The sequence below is a fragment of the Drosophila santomea genome, chromosome 3L (genome assembly GCF_016746245.2).
Source record: "Drosophila santomea strain STO CAGO 1482 chromosome 3L, Prin_Dsan_1.1, whole genome shotgun sequence".
Classification (NCBI taxonomy): domain Eukaryota; kingdom Metazoa; phylum Arthropoda; class Insecta; order Diptera; family Drosophilidae; genus Drosophila; species Drosophila santomea.
The window spans coordinates 2495100-2507558 of NC_053018.2; the positions used below are offsets into that span (position 1 = coordinate 2495100).

General features: G+C 49.5%; 3 protein-coding genes across 3 annotated transcripts; 2 read left to right on the top strand and 1 right to left on the bottom strand.

Annotated features, from left to right (window-relative positions):
• Positions 1 to 295: 295 nt before the first annotated feature.
• Positions 296 to 1667, top strand: LOC120450219 (F-box only protein 28). The gene is made up of 3 exons (XM_039633093.2): positions 296 to 471; positions 543 to 670; positions 749 to 1667. The coding sequence occupies exons 1-3, from the start codon at positions 388 to 390 to the stop codon at positions 1479 to 1481; spliced, it is 945 nt and encodes a 314-aa protein (XP_039489027.1). The 5' UTR covers positions 296 to 387; the 3' UTR covers positions 1482 to 1667.
• On the bottom strand, positions 1579 to 11065 carry LOC120450216 (titin). Its single transcript, XM_039633091.2, has 4 exons — positions 10478 to 11065; positions 3111 to 9537; positions 2890 to 3048; positions 1579 to 2807 (listed from the first exon to the last, which is right to left on the bottom strand). The coding sequence occupies exons 1-4, from the start codon at positions 10621 to 10623 to the stop codon at positions 2496 to 2498; spliced, it is 7044 nt and encodes a 2347-aa protein (XP_039489025.1). The 5' UTR covers positions 10624 to 11065; the 3' UTR covers positions 1579 to 2495.
• Positions 11066 to 11147: 82 nt separating this feature from the next.
• On the top strand, positions 11148 to 12413 carry LOC120450218 (ubiquitin carboxyl-terminal hydrolase isozyme L5). The gene is made up of 2 exons (XM_039633092.2): positions 11148 to 11345; positions 11425 to 12413. Exons 1-2 carry the CDS (start codon positions 11270 to 11272, stop codon positions 12321 to 12323), a joined length of 975 nt encoding a protein of 324 aa, XP_039489026.1. The 5' UTR covers positions 11148 to 11269; the 3' UTR covers positions 12324 to 12413.
• The last annotated feature ends 46 nt before the right edge of the window (positions 12414 to 12459 follow it).

Consider the following 12459-nt stretch of genomic DNA (forward strand, 5'->3'; position numbering starts at 1 on the left):
CATTTTCTATTTAATTAGGAAACAATTTGAAAATACAAATTCTCATACAAGTGCTTACAAAAAATGTGTTCAATTTTTAATGCATAATACCTAAGGAAACTCTTTCTAAACATATTTTTTGTGATAATCGTACCACATCCTTAATTTTATTCAATCAAATTAACTTATTTACGTAAGTTTTTATAGCTCGAGAAAATGAGTAAGATAACGGTCGAAATATACTAAATTCAATTTGGTATATTTGCACTATTTTGACTGTGGTATTTCGTGGTTACTCAAGGCATTTGGCATTTTTAAGAGCTAACATCACTGCCCCATTAAAAACAATAGCAAACTTCTCGAATAAAATAACTAAACTCGAAACTAGTAATAAGTAGAAAAATAATAATGAATCTGTTAGACTTACCGCAAACACTACTACTGGACATCTTGGAGTTGCTACCCTACGACGAGGTGGCAAAAAAACGAGAGGTGAGTTGATCGTCGACCTGACAGTTCCAGGAGTACCTGATCCGTGACTAAAACTGAACGTTTCCATTCAGGTGTGCACTCTATTTAATTACCTTGGCCAGCAAATATTGAACAAGGGTTTCAACAAGATCATTTTGGCCCATGCCAAGAACTTCAAGCGCATCAAATCCATGCTGCCACGGCGGGAATCGGAACGCAGGTGAGTCTCCTATCGCATTCGCGATGCATCGAGATGTTTCTGATGACTTGGTTGTTTTTTTCCCTTTTCCCCCCTCAGGAACCACATTCTATCCCGCCACTCGGATATACTTACCTCCATTGAAACACGCATTTCGATGCTGACCATGACGTACTCGAAGTTTATCGACCTCAACATCTGCTGTTTTATACCTGGTCGCGTTCTGGACGAGATTAACAGCATCCTGCGCATTTTGAGCACCTCCACTAAACAGCTGCGACCACATGAAGTACTGCAGGAGCTGCGCGACATCTCCTCCATGGCCATTGAGCATTTTGACGAGAAGATTGCTGTGAATTTCAAAATGGAACACCGAAAACAACTGGCCGAATCCAACGCGACCGGAACTCGACTTGTGGTTTGCAGTGCCTTGGGCGACATCAGCTTTAGCGGCGTCAGGCGAACCGGAATCAGCCGGCCCGTAGACCACGGACTCGTCCAGCAGGCCATCGTTCAGTTGGCCCCAATATCTGCCAGCAAATCACAGCCAGATTCCTCGCATAAGGATCGCTTCTCTAAACAAATGTTCAAGCAATACCAGCTCCAAAGGTCACTCACGCAAAGGGTTCGCAGCCTAGAAGTGTCGCGCAAGGTGCAGGATCGCCGATTGCAGGAAGCCCTCTCCAGCATCACTGAACTGACCACCCAGGTGTCCGAACTCAAGCGCCAAATGGAGGATGTGGTGGCCAACATGCCCAGTTGCGCCGTTAAACGTCAGGCTGTGGCCAGTGCAGACTGCTTACCACCGGCCCTGAAAAAACCCAAGGTGTAGCCAAGGATTAAGAATACTGAATAGCTTTTAACTAAAACTCCCCTCCAAACAGTGTAGCTATTAGTCGGAGTACCTAGCATTAAATAGGCAGTGCATCTTCGATATATCGCGTTAAGATTTATTGTTGCACTTGTTACTTAAATATTGTATTACTACTATATAAATACATTGAACATCTAGTGAAAAGTTCTCATTTACGCAATCATAATCGCCTGTCCTTGATGGATTTCGTCTGTATCGTATTTGGTTGAATGAACAGTATGGTTTGGGTTGTTCCGCCTCACAACTGCAGTCATCGATAGTAACTCTGGCTTTCGTTTAGTTCGTTAGTTGGCAGAGATCCATCCCGGGACGATCCCTTGCTATTTTTAGTGCTTAAACTAGCGCTCTATGGGAGTGGAGGATATCTGGGGCTGTGTTGTTCTATGATGCTATGGTAATTACTCGTTATCTTAGCGTATAAAAGGTAGTAGAAATTGCAACACGTTAGCATGGTTTCTTTGAGGGTCTTTGACTTAATTCGAAAGCTAACTACGTACATACACTAGGCTCTCTATATACAATAACACAAATGGGGGGTTAACATTTTCGGGGAGGGTAAATATTGCATAACAAAAAAGTTAAATGGAAAACAAAAATCATTGCAAACTTCTTATCGACGTAATGTATAAACTAGTCAAAATTGAAAGCATTGCCACGTTGAAGTGTGAGCAGTTACATCTCTATATCCGATCCTACGCTTTTATCTTACAGTTAGTAATAGTGTCAGTTAGTCAACTGGGAGATAAACGTTGCATTTATATGTGTGTTTTGTGTGTCCATGGTTTAACTCGTAGACATTTCTATATTTCACCCAATTATCAATTAGACGCTCTCTCGCGATGGCGAATCACATAGGTATACACATTTTTTATATGTACATCTGCGCTGGGTTCCTAATCCAAATTCTTATCCGTATCTTTATCTGTGCCAGAATCTTTCGTGCGCCGCCGATTAGTAACGACGCCGACGATGCTACTTTTTCTTTACGGCTGCCTTGTGGTTGATCTTCTCCTGCAGTTGTCGTATAAGCTGTTGTATATCATCCAAGTTGTACGCGTAGATTAACTTGCATTGCTTGGCCTGGATGTTGCCGTTGTTTAGGTTTTTCAACGCATGTTGCAGACAGTAGATGTTGCCATCCTCGGTGCGCACCATCGATATGTACAGGTTGGCGCGGCACAGGTCACATTCACTCTCGATGGACTTGTATGGCGGCTGTTGCTGCTTCTTGGCCTTTTGACCTTTCTCCGCCTGCACTTTTTCGGTGGACGTCACACCAGCAGCCTGAAAATGAAGGGTTCATGAAATGAGTTTTTGGTTGCACAGCTGGCTTGTTTCCAAGAAATTTAGTTTAATATCTACTCACCCTAAGCTGCTCTCGGGCAGCGGATTCTTTTTCGCAAACATCATTAAGCATTGGCAACATTTGATGCAGGGCTTCGGAGTTGACTCGCTGGTCATAACCCAAGGCAAACAGCAGCTGTTCCAACGAGAACATAGCTGGCTCACAGCTTTCATGGATGTCCTAGAAACCAAAATATAAAAACTTAGTTTGCATAAAATGCAAGAGCAGGTAATAAAACATACCCTGAAATCATCTTTGGCCAAATCCAACCAGGACATTGTGGCGAAGTAAACGCTCTCGGAGACCACATATCCTGCGGCCAGGCTTGAGGTATAGGCCCGTGGGAAGACCACAATAAACTCGCCTGGCTTCTGCTCGATGCGGCACAGTGACACCCCTCGATCCGTGAGCATGTGCGGCGGCACCATCACCGTATCACAGGGCAGCCAGATAGTCTTGTTCTGACAGTGCGTCGGAATTAGCGACGTAAGAGCCGCTCTGAAGTTCGCACTCTGATCATCGGGAATTCCATACCACAGCTTGGAGGCACCGGTGTGCAGGTACTCGATCCATGACAGGCCATGCGGATCCCTGTACCAGCAGCAGGCGGAGAAAAGCATGCCCACGTGAAGCGTCGGAACAGTAACGCCCATAACAGGACCCAAGGATCGCAGCACAGAACCAGAATTATTGGTCAACACCTTCAGATTCCAAGGATGCCTGGCATAGTTTGAACCTTTTCCCTTGGGTCCTGGACTTGGGAAGCCATAGCCCCAGCCTGAGCTGTCAATGGAGCCCGAATGAACGCACACATGGCTGTCGCGGACGGCCACATGTCTCCAGAACTCCGCTTCGACCTCGTTGACCGTGGGATCAGTGCTTTTGAACCACAACGCCATCGTATTACGGGCAATCCTATAAAACTGGCTTAGTGGCATACTTCTCCCCTTCACGATGCATTCCATGGACACGCCGTCTATCTCCTCCTCGGACTCTTCGTCCTCGTCGCTGCTCAGATCGTCCTCCTCGTTGGACACGCTCTCCGTGTTCACAAAGCGATCCGCATTCCGACGAGCCCGTGCCTCCCGCTTGGCCCAGTCGGCCTCCACCTCGTCAAAGAGCTTCTGTCGCTCTGCCGGTGACAAGGTATCGTACGGCAACAGGTACTTGCAGTATATGTCGTCCAGCTTGGTCACCCGATCTTGAGCTAGCTTGGGTATGCACATTTCCTCCGCCACGCGTGCCCACTTCTTCTTTTCGATGACTTCCTTAAGACCTCCCAGCTCCTGGACCGTGTGATACAATCTAGGCAAGTCGACCTCCATTCCACCGATCCAAGGCGGGTGATTCATAACGATGCTCTGCGTGGCCAGGTACTTCTTGATGGCACTCAGCTCCTTGGCACTTGGTCCCCAGCGGTGGAGCATTTTGTGCACATACTGATTGTAAGCTGTGAAGCGCATCTCATCCGAGATCCGGCATTCCGGTTTAAAGCTGGCCGGCGGAATGATCTTACAAATGCCAAACCTGGCCGCAATTGGTGTGATGCGCTCGATAAACTCAATGGGATCGGCGAACTCCTTTTCCGTTGGTCGAAAGATGGGCGCTTCCACCATTTGGGTGGGATCATCGTGTCGCGGAAAGGCCGTATTGTTGGCCATCTTAATGGGTGTGTCATCCTTGTACTTCTTGGCCACGGCTGCTGCAGTGGAGCTCGTCTGGGCAGCTGTACGGGATTTAGCCGAGCCAGAAAATAGAGATGAGTTGGAGTTCACACGCACCAAGCTGGAGGCACCAGGTCCTGCTGCTGCTCCCGCCGCTGCCGATGTGCTCGCCTTGGGCATGCTCTTAAGACTTGTAGTCGTTGAGGCCGCATCATTGCTGGCCGCATGGAGCAACGTCTTTACCAGCTCGTTGGTATTCAGCGACTCTGGCAGCGGCTTTGAGTTGGTATCCATTTGAGCCTTGGTCACCAGAGTGGCCTGCATAACCACCTTCTGATTGGGGCCGTCGGGGCCCTCTCGTCCAAGTTTCACTGCTACGCCTTGAATGCCACCATCACCGCTGCCACCCACTCCAGCTCCTTGCAGGGGAATATAAAAGGTGGCACCCTCTGCATCTGAATCGCCACCAGCTTCTACGGGCGGTGCTGGTGGAGCCGGAGCTTGTTGCTGTTGTTTTTTGGCTCCTCTGCCTGTGGCCGCCTTGCTTGGTTTGCCTTCGATCTTGCAGTTCTCCGTAGGACTTAGCGTTAGTTGGACTGCCGTTGCTGCTGCTGCGGCTGCTGCTCTCTTTTTTGTTGGAGACCGTTCACTTAGCGCATTGGCCACGGGAGCTGGAGAAGGAACAGGACTGGGATCAGCTCGTCGCCGGTTGCCCGACTTATTGCCAGACTCATCCTCTTTGCCAAAGGCATACACCGATTCCCGTTTTGTTCCTGCGCCACTAGGAGGATTCGATGCCGGTTTCGTCTCCGCCTGTTGCTGCTGCGCCTTAGCGTTCTTTTGATTATAAACTGGAGTACGTTTCGAATTCGCAGAAGTCGGTGCTGCGGGCGCAGAAGCTAATGCAGTTGCTCCTCCGCTAGCAGTGGCATTTCTCTTTCCCTTCTCCGGTTTTTGCTTTACAGCTGGCGGAGGCGTTGGGCTGCTCTTAGATGGCGTGAGAGATGCGGGAGTGGGTGTGGAAGAGATGGGTGTTGGCGGGGTTGCGGCAGTACTTCTTGGCTGAGGTGCAGTCTTAGAAGAAGCGCCCTTTGCCGACTCTTTGCCCTTGCGATCGTTCACTTTCTTTTCCACAGCCACAGAATCGTTGGATGTGATCTTCTGTGTGAGATTCACAGGTGTTGAGGATTTTTCGTAGTCCAAAGCATCACAGTCCTTGCTTTCCGCCTGCTCGTGTTGTTCCTTGCGACTGGGAGGAGTGACCAGCACAGGAGTGGCCTTCAGGGATGGTCCCTTGGCGGACCAGGCACTCTCACTCTTACCAAGATCGCCACGCGTATTTTTCGATGATGAACTGAAGCTTGCACTGAGCTCTTTATCATCTCTCGTAGGCGGAGGAGTAGTGGATTGCTGAGGCCTTAAACTATCATCAAAATCGTCATCCAAATCGTCTTGGATTTCATCCGGGTTGGATGAGCACTCAATGAGCCATTTTTGAATCTGTTCGTGCGTCATGTTAACCTTCGCCTTGCGCCGCTCCTTGCTGGACAACTGGTCGCCAAAGTAACCCTCCGTGGGCACCACTGGCCCCAGCACAGGCTTGTGGATAGATCCGCACTTTCCCAAAGTGCATTTCGTGTTGTCTGGTCCAGAACTCTGGGCCAAACTCACGCTGGCAATGCCGAAGATCTTGCCCGACTCCTCTTTGCTGGGCATCAGAGTGGCCTGCGCTAGTATGCTTCCAATTTCGTCTTTTAGAGGATCAGAATTGGCACCGACTCCGCCTCCCGTTCCTGCACTATTACTGTGCGCCGGCGGTGGTGTGGACGTGGCTGTTACTGTGGCTGCAACCGTCGCCTGATGAGCTGCCGCTGCCGACGTGGAAGCCACTGGTATTGGTGCGGTATTTACTGTAGCTGCCATACTCATGCTAAGATTCAAGCTGGATGTCTGGATCACAACCTGGCTGACTGGTGGAGAAGGCGGCGGTGGTGCCAAGGGGCTTTTAGTGGCAGACGATGGTGTGCCCACGGTGGTAGCAGTGGTTCCCGATGTTGGTTGAAACTTCACCGGCGATGGGCTTGGAAAGCTACTGGTCGATGATCTGGGCAGTGGGCTTCGCTCGTACTTAGGCGTTAGAAAGTTTGGATTAATTTTTGGACACTGATACGCCTCGATGGGCGGTGGATAAGTTGTCGGTGGCGTCTGGTACTTCATCGGCGATGAGCCCTGGGAGGGAGTTTTACTCCCAGACGGTGCTCCGCCTCCAAACTGATGGGTGGGCGTTGGTGGTGGCCGCACATAACCGGAATGGTAGTGGGGCGATGCCTGCGGCAGATACGACGAGGTTTTCTGAAAACTCACAGCCCCACCAGCACTTCCCGGCAGCGCATACGTGGCGGGAACGTTCAGAATCTTGGACGTAGGCACCGGCGGCTTCTTCTCCATGGTTTTGATTGGCGAATAACTTGCTTGAATGCTTGGAAACATCGGCATGGAGCCCAAAGATGATGTAGCTTTTGCCGTCAACGGAAGCATAGTCAGCTGAGTGGTGCCTGTTGCAGTCGGAAGTATACTGGGCACCGTCAGCGAGGGTGTGACCGAAACTACAGGCGCGGGCACAGAGATGGGTGAAGGAACCGGCATCAATTTGGGCGGTGGGCTAGCGATCTTTGGGGCCAAAATTTCCTTCTCTTTCGCCGCAACTACGGGCACCTTGATGGCCAGCGGTTCGTCATCCGAGTCGCTGAAACTCTTCTCTAGCTTGCGCTTGGTTTCGTTTAGCTCCTCGTTGATAAGAAAGTCCTCCTCCTCGTCGGAGTCGACTTTCGAATGTTCGGACTTGGCTTTGGGCTTGGCCTGCTGCTCAGACATCTTAGCCAGGGAGCCCTTCTTTACCAGCATGCCCTCGATTGGCGGTTTGTGAGCTGGACCGGCATTCGCCTTGCCCTGCTTAGGTGGGCGGCCACGTCGTGCTGGGGGCGGTGGCTTTTCCTCCTCGGCTTCTGGTGGGGAGGGGGACGCATTGCGGGTGACTTCTACTGGAACAGTAACCTGCGAATCTTTAGGTCGGGGCGACGGCTTACGGGTTGATTTGCCTGCCGAAAGCACCGTCGAGGCCTCCGGCACGTTTAACTTTCCCGCCGCATTACGCTTGATCTCGTTCTCCATCTTTTCCATTTCCTTTACGTTGGGTATGTCAGGAAAGCTGCTCATTGACAGGTCGTCCTCCTCGTCATCGGCCAGCTGCAGTTTGTGACCAATGATGCCCATGTAAATGGCCGCAGCTTCCTTGGTTTTGCGTGAGGGCCGCTGCGATCTCTGAGGCTCTAGCTCCGCGGAATCCTCTGAAGCCTTGCTTTTCGCAGACTTTCGAGATCCTCGAGCATTGGTGGCGACTTTTTTCGAGGACGGTGGTGCCAAATCTTCCTCATCCGCTGGAGCGTCCTCTGCTTTCTTTTTACCAGCTTTTCCCCTTTTTCCACCACTAGGTGGCTCCTCCACTTTGCTTTCTAGCACAGGCTCCTTTTCCTTCTCCTTTTCCTTTTTGTCCTTGGCCTTATCTCTCTCAATCTCCTCTTCCTTCTCTCTTTGCTTTTCCTTCTCAATTTCCTTTTCCTTCTCCAATTTTTTAGCGGCTGCCTTGCGATTCCTGGCTGGCGGAGCAATTGTAGCAGCTCCACCTTTCTTTGGACTCGCCCCTTTGCCGCCCTTTTTCAGTTTGATGGATTTGGCTAGGGGCTGCTCATCATCTGAACTAAAATCAAAGACATTCAGACTTTTCTTTCCCTTCGCCGCCGCACCATGTTGACTGTCACCATTCTCCAGCTGCTGCTTTGCTTCTTTGGCGTAAATACTGGAATTCGTCTTCTCCTTGGTTTCCTTTACTTGCTTAGTAGGCTCTGGCTCCCTTTCGGTTTTGCTTGGTGGCCGTTCTGGCTGCTTTTTGGGCTCATCTTTTGGGGAATCATGGGCCGCAGGTTCCTCCTGGTGCGGCGGAACCTTAACGGGCTCGAAAAAAGCCCTCTGTCTTGTCATTCGGCCGGAGGACTCGGGTGAGGGTATAAAAATGGGTGACTCCCGTTGCCTTACACGCTTAACGGGCGCTTTATCTTTCGAAGCTGTCTGGGCTTCTGGCGCGGGCTCTACAGCTTTCTTGGCTGCCGCGGGTCGTCCCCTTTTGGTGGGTTCCGCTTTTACAGGACTGTCTGCCTTTACTTCCTCCCCATTGCGCGAGGTGGCATCGTGAGCAGAGAAGAACTCATCTTCATCGTCGTCCGCCTCTGGTTCCTCGAGATCCTCTGAATGGTCATCATCTATGATGGGTTTACTTTCCTTGGTACTGGCACGATTGGAGCGGCGCTTGCTGTCGTTGGATAATGCTGGCGGTGCACCCTTATCGGGGGAAATGCCTGCTCCTCTGCCTCTTGCTCCTCGACGATTACCATCGGTGACAACCTCCGCTCGTTTTCGCACCGCTCCCGGCAGTACAGGAGTAGGATTTCGCGAGGGAATCTTAGGCGCTTCGGCTGAAATGAGATTGTTTTTATCACTAGCTGCTTTTTCAGCTGTTGAGGGTTTCTCAGTGGGATCGGGTAAAGGGGCTACCACATCCACCTTCTTGGCCGCTCCTTTAGCCGGACGACCCCGCTTCTTTTTGTTGCCAGCCAAGCTCGCTCGACTGTTGTTGGGTTTTCTTGCATTGTTATTATTGTTGGCTCCCGTCGTCGAGGCTTCCGAATCCTTGGACTTGCCCTGGTTGAGGAAATCCAAGTGGGCGGGCAACGCGCGAGTGCCACGAAAGCATAGAAAGGTAAGGAAGTCCTGCGGCTTTGGACACTTGTTGGGCAGGATCTCGATAGGTGGCTGAGAGCTATCCGCTCCGGAGGTGCTGGGCCCCGATCCGGATCCAGCTGCCGCTGCTGCTGCGCTGTAGGCGATACTGGAGGAGCTGCTGGGCGCACTCTGTCCTTGGGCAAACTTTCGCTGTGCTTGCACCTTCGTTCTGCAAATGGAAGATAGCAAAAAGCAATGTGAGAAATATTTAATTGGAAACAAGGCAGCATGATACAAATTGGGAAATTCAATATTAATTTGGGAGCATAATCAAGGCAACAGCTTAAACAGTGGGCACTCGACAAAATGCAGAATACGGCATCAGCCGGATAACCACCAATAATGAACAAATAAACAAATAATTAATTTAAAAATATAGACAATTACCATATAATTTTCATTTGCTAAGATTTTTCTGTTTAATATTCTTTTGCCATCCATTTATCATTAGTTTACAGGGTTTATACAGATAAAGGAAAGAATACAGGAATAACAATGAGGTCATTATTTGGTATTTGTAAAAAATTTTGAAACTATGTATGTATAGATTGAAAGTAAATCAGTTGGTTAAATTGAAAAAATCAAATCTTGCAATGTAAAATAATTATTCAAACATTAAAAAATCATAAAACCCATTTAATAAAAAGAATAATACACCTTTGTATTTATTGGCCATGTATTCGTTGCAGTACCCACGACGTAGTAAAGCAATCTACGTAGGTAAATATTGCCTAATTATCAGAGCCGAATATTCAGCTTAGTGACTAACCACTGTACATATATCCACCTGCTGGAGGGGGAGATCTCCCCCTGCACCGCCCCCCTGCACAGCGGATGCGAAACACCCCTTCGTCGAGGAGAACAACAACGCCACGACACGCTGTTGACGCTGGCTTATACAACAACAGAGAGCTGCCCTCCGTAGTTACTCCCCCTGCACTCCCCACTCCCCACTCCCAACCCCTATCCGTTTCCATTTCAATCAAGCAGCCAGCAAACGCTGCGACGTCATCTCCATCTAGTGCCACACACGTATGTAGTTTGTAGCAATGGATAAGCCCTGTAAACATTACCCATATCGTCGGGCATATGTGGACTCGCGGACTCACCTCTTGGGCATTTCAGGCGAGGACTCGATGGCCGCCACCGCCGACGGAGGTGCCAGCGAGGAGGCAGTGGGCGGGCCGGGCGGAGGCGGTGGGGGCGTCTCCGTCTCCTTGCGGCGACGCTTGTTGTTGTCTTTGGAGACAACCATTTTGTTGCGAACTTTTCGCGCCTCTTTTTCTCTCGCCTCTTTTCTTTCGCTCGCGCGCCTTCGTCCGTTGAATTAATTATTATTATCCGTAGTATTTATTATCGCACATACAATGCACCGCCGGACACTTCTTTATTATGTATAGATTTGCATATATATATGTGCACATATGTACGTATATATATGTATATATCTACAACGAATAGCGTTTTTGTTGCTGCCTCTGCTGCAGCACGCAATTTTCGTATTTTCGCTTCATCTTAACGGCGATTTAGCGGTGGTCTTAGCCCTCGAAATAAACACTAAAATGCTGATTATTGTCTCGTTATTGTTTGGTGCACTCTGTGTTCACATTTCACACACGACAAGTGCTGCAAATTTCATTTTCTTTCGCGAGATTTGCTTGCACATATTTTTTTCGTCTTCTGCTTCTTCTTACACCGCTTTTGCTTTGTGTCATGGCGGATGGTCGGGTTACCAGACTATTTTCCCAGGGCGTCAAAAGCAGTAGGCCAGATCGCTTGATATCGGTCACATCTGGCAAGGTTTGTTCACTCTGTGAGTTGACAAAAAATTTTGTGCAGTAAACGCAGCATTTTTGTGGTTAAATATACAGAAGAAAGATAATTAAGTGATTATTATTGAAATGGGCGACGGTGCTGGAAATTGGTGTCTTATTGAATCCGACCCCGGGGTATTCACAGAGCTTATTCGCGAATTCGGTAAGTTATTGGCGGGCTTTGCCAGCGACGCCGGCAATTGGCATCTGAAAACTTAATAATACTGTGCACGTTCGACCAGGATGCGATGGTGCACAGGTGGAGGAGATCTGGAGTCTGGACAGCGAGTCGTTTAAGAACCTGGAGCCCATCCATGGTCTGATCTTCCTGTTCAAGTGGGTGCAAGAGGATGAGCCCGCAGGCAAAGTGGTCCTGGACCGGGAGAACATCTTCTTCGCCAAGCAAGTGATCAACAACGCATGCGCCACCCAGGCGATCCTGAGCCTGCTGATGAACCTGGAGCATGAGGACATCAAGCTGGGCGAGACCCTCACCAATTTCAAGGAGTTCTGCCAGTGCTTTGATCCCTATAACAAGGGATTAACCTTGAGCAACGCTAGCCAGATCCGCACGGTGCACAACTCCTTTGCCCGCCAGACACTGTTCGAGCTGGACATGAAGAACCAGAACAAGGACGAGGATGTGTACCACTTTGTGGGCTATATGCCCATCGGAGGCAGACTGTACGAGCTGGATGGCCTGAGGGAGGGACCCATTGATCTGGGTGAGATCAAGCCGGAGCAGAACTGGATCGATGTGGTGCGTCCGATTATTGAGAAGCGCATGCAGCGCTACAGCGACGGTGAGATCCACTTCAACCTGATGGCTCTGATCTCGGACAGGCAGCGCATTTACGAACAGCAGATTGAGAAGTTGCTTAATCCAGCGCCCAATGCAATGGACACTGAGGAGGATCGACAGACGGAGATCAGTAGTTTGCGCACGTACATTCAGTATGAGATCCAGAAGAAGAAACGCTACAAGGTGGAGAATGTGCGGCGCAAGCACAACTATTTGCCCTTCATTGTGGAGCTGTTGAAAATGCTGGGCGAAACTGGACAACTGATGCCCATCTACGAGAAGGCCAAGCAGAGGGCGCTGGATCGCGAACAGGCGCAGCGCAAAAAGGATACCAACTAGGCATATACAGTAAAATTATCTCCCGGTGAGGCAATTTAAAATTGCTACGATTTCAAATAAAGAAAAGGAAATGATCAGATATTGAATGGAGGAGATCCTGTTTATATCGCTCTTTAGTAGTTAGATGAAACTGCCT

Excerpts from the sequence above, each read along its gene's own strand:
- LOC120450219 (XM_039633093.2), top strand. The coding sequence starts at position 388 with ATGAATCTGTTAGACTTACCGCAAACACTACTACTGGACATCTTGGAG. Across the intron at positions 472-542 it reads AGGTGGCAAAAAAACGAGAG|GTGTGCACTCTATTTAATTA; the intron begins GTGAGTTGATCG and ends GTTTCCATTCAG. Across the intron at positions 671-748 it reads CGGCGGGAATCGGAACGCAG|GAACCACATTCTATCCCGCC; the intron begins GTGAGTCTCCTA and ends TTCCCCCCTCAG.
- LOC120450216 (XM_039633091.2), bottom strand. The coding sequence starts at position 10,623 with ATGGTTGTCTCCAAAGACAACAACAAGCGTCGCCGCAAGGAGACGGAG. Across the intron at positions 3,049-3,110 it reads TGGCCAAAGATGATTTCAGG|GACATCCATGAAAGCTGTGA; the intron begins GTATGTTTTATT and ends TTTGGTTTCTAG. Across the intron at positions 2,808-2,889 it reads CTGCCCGAGAGCAGCTTAGG|GCTGCTGGTGTGACGTCCAC; the intron begins GTGAGTAGATAT and ends CTTCATTTTCAG.
- LOC120450218 (XM_039633092.2), top strand. The coding sequence starts at position 11,270 with ATGGGCGACGGTGCTGGAAATTGGTGTCTTATTGAATCCGACCCCGGG. Across the intron at positions 11,346-11,424 it reads AGAGCTTATTCGCGAATTCG|GATGCGATGGTGCACAGGTG; the intron begins GTAAGTTATTGG and ends ACGTTCGACCAG.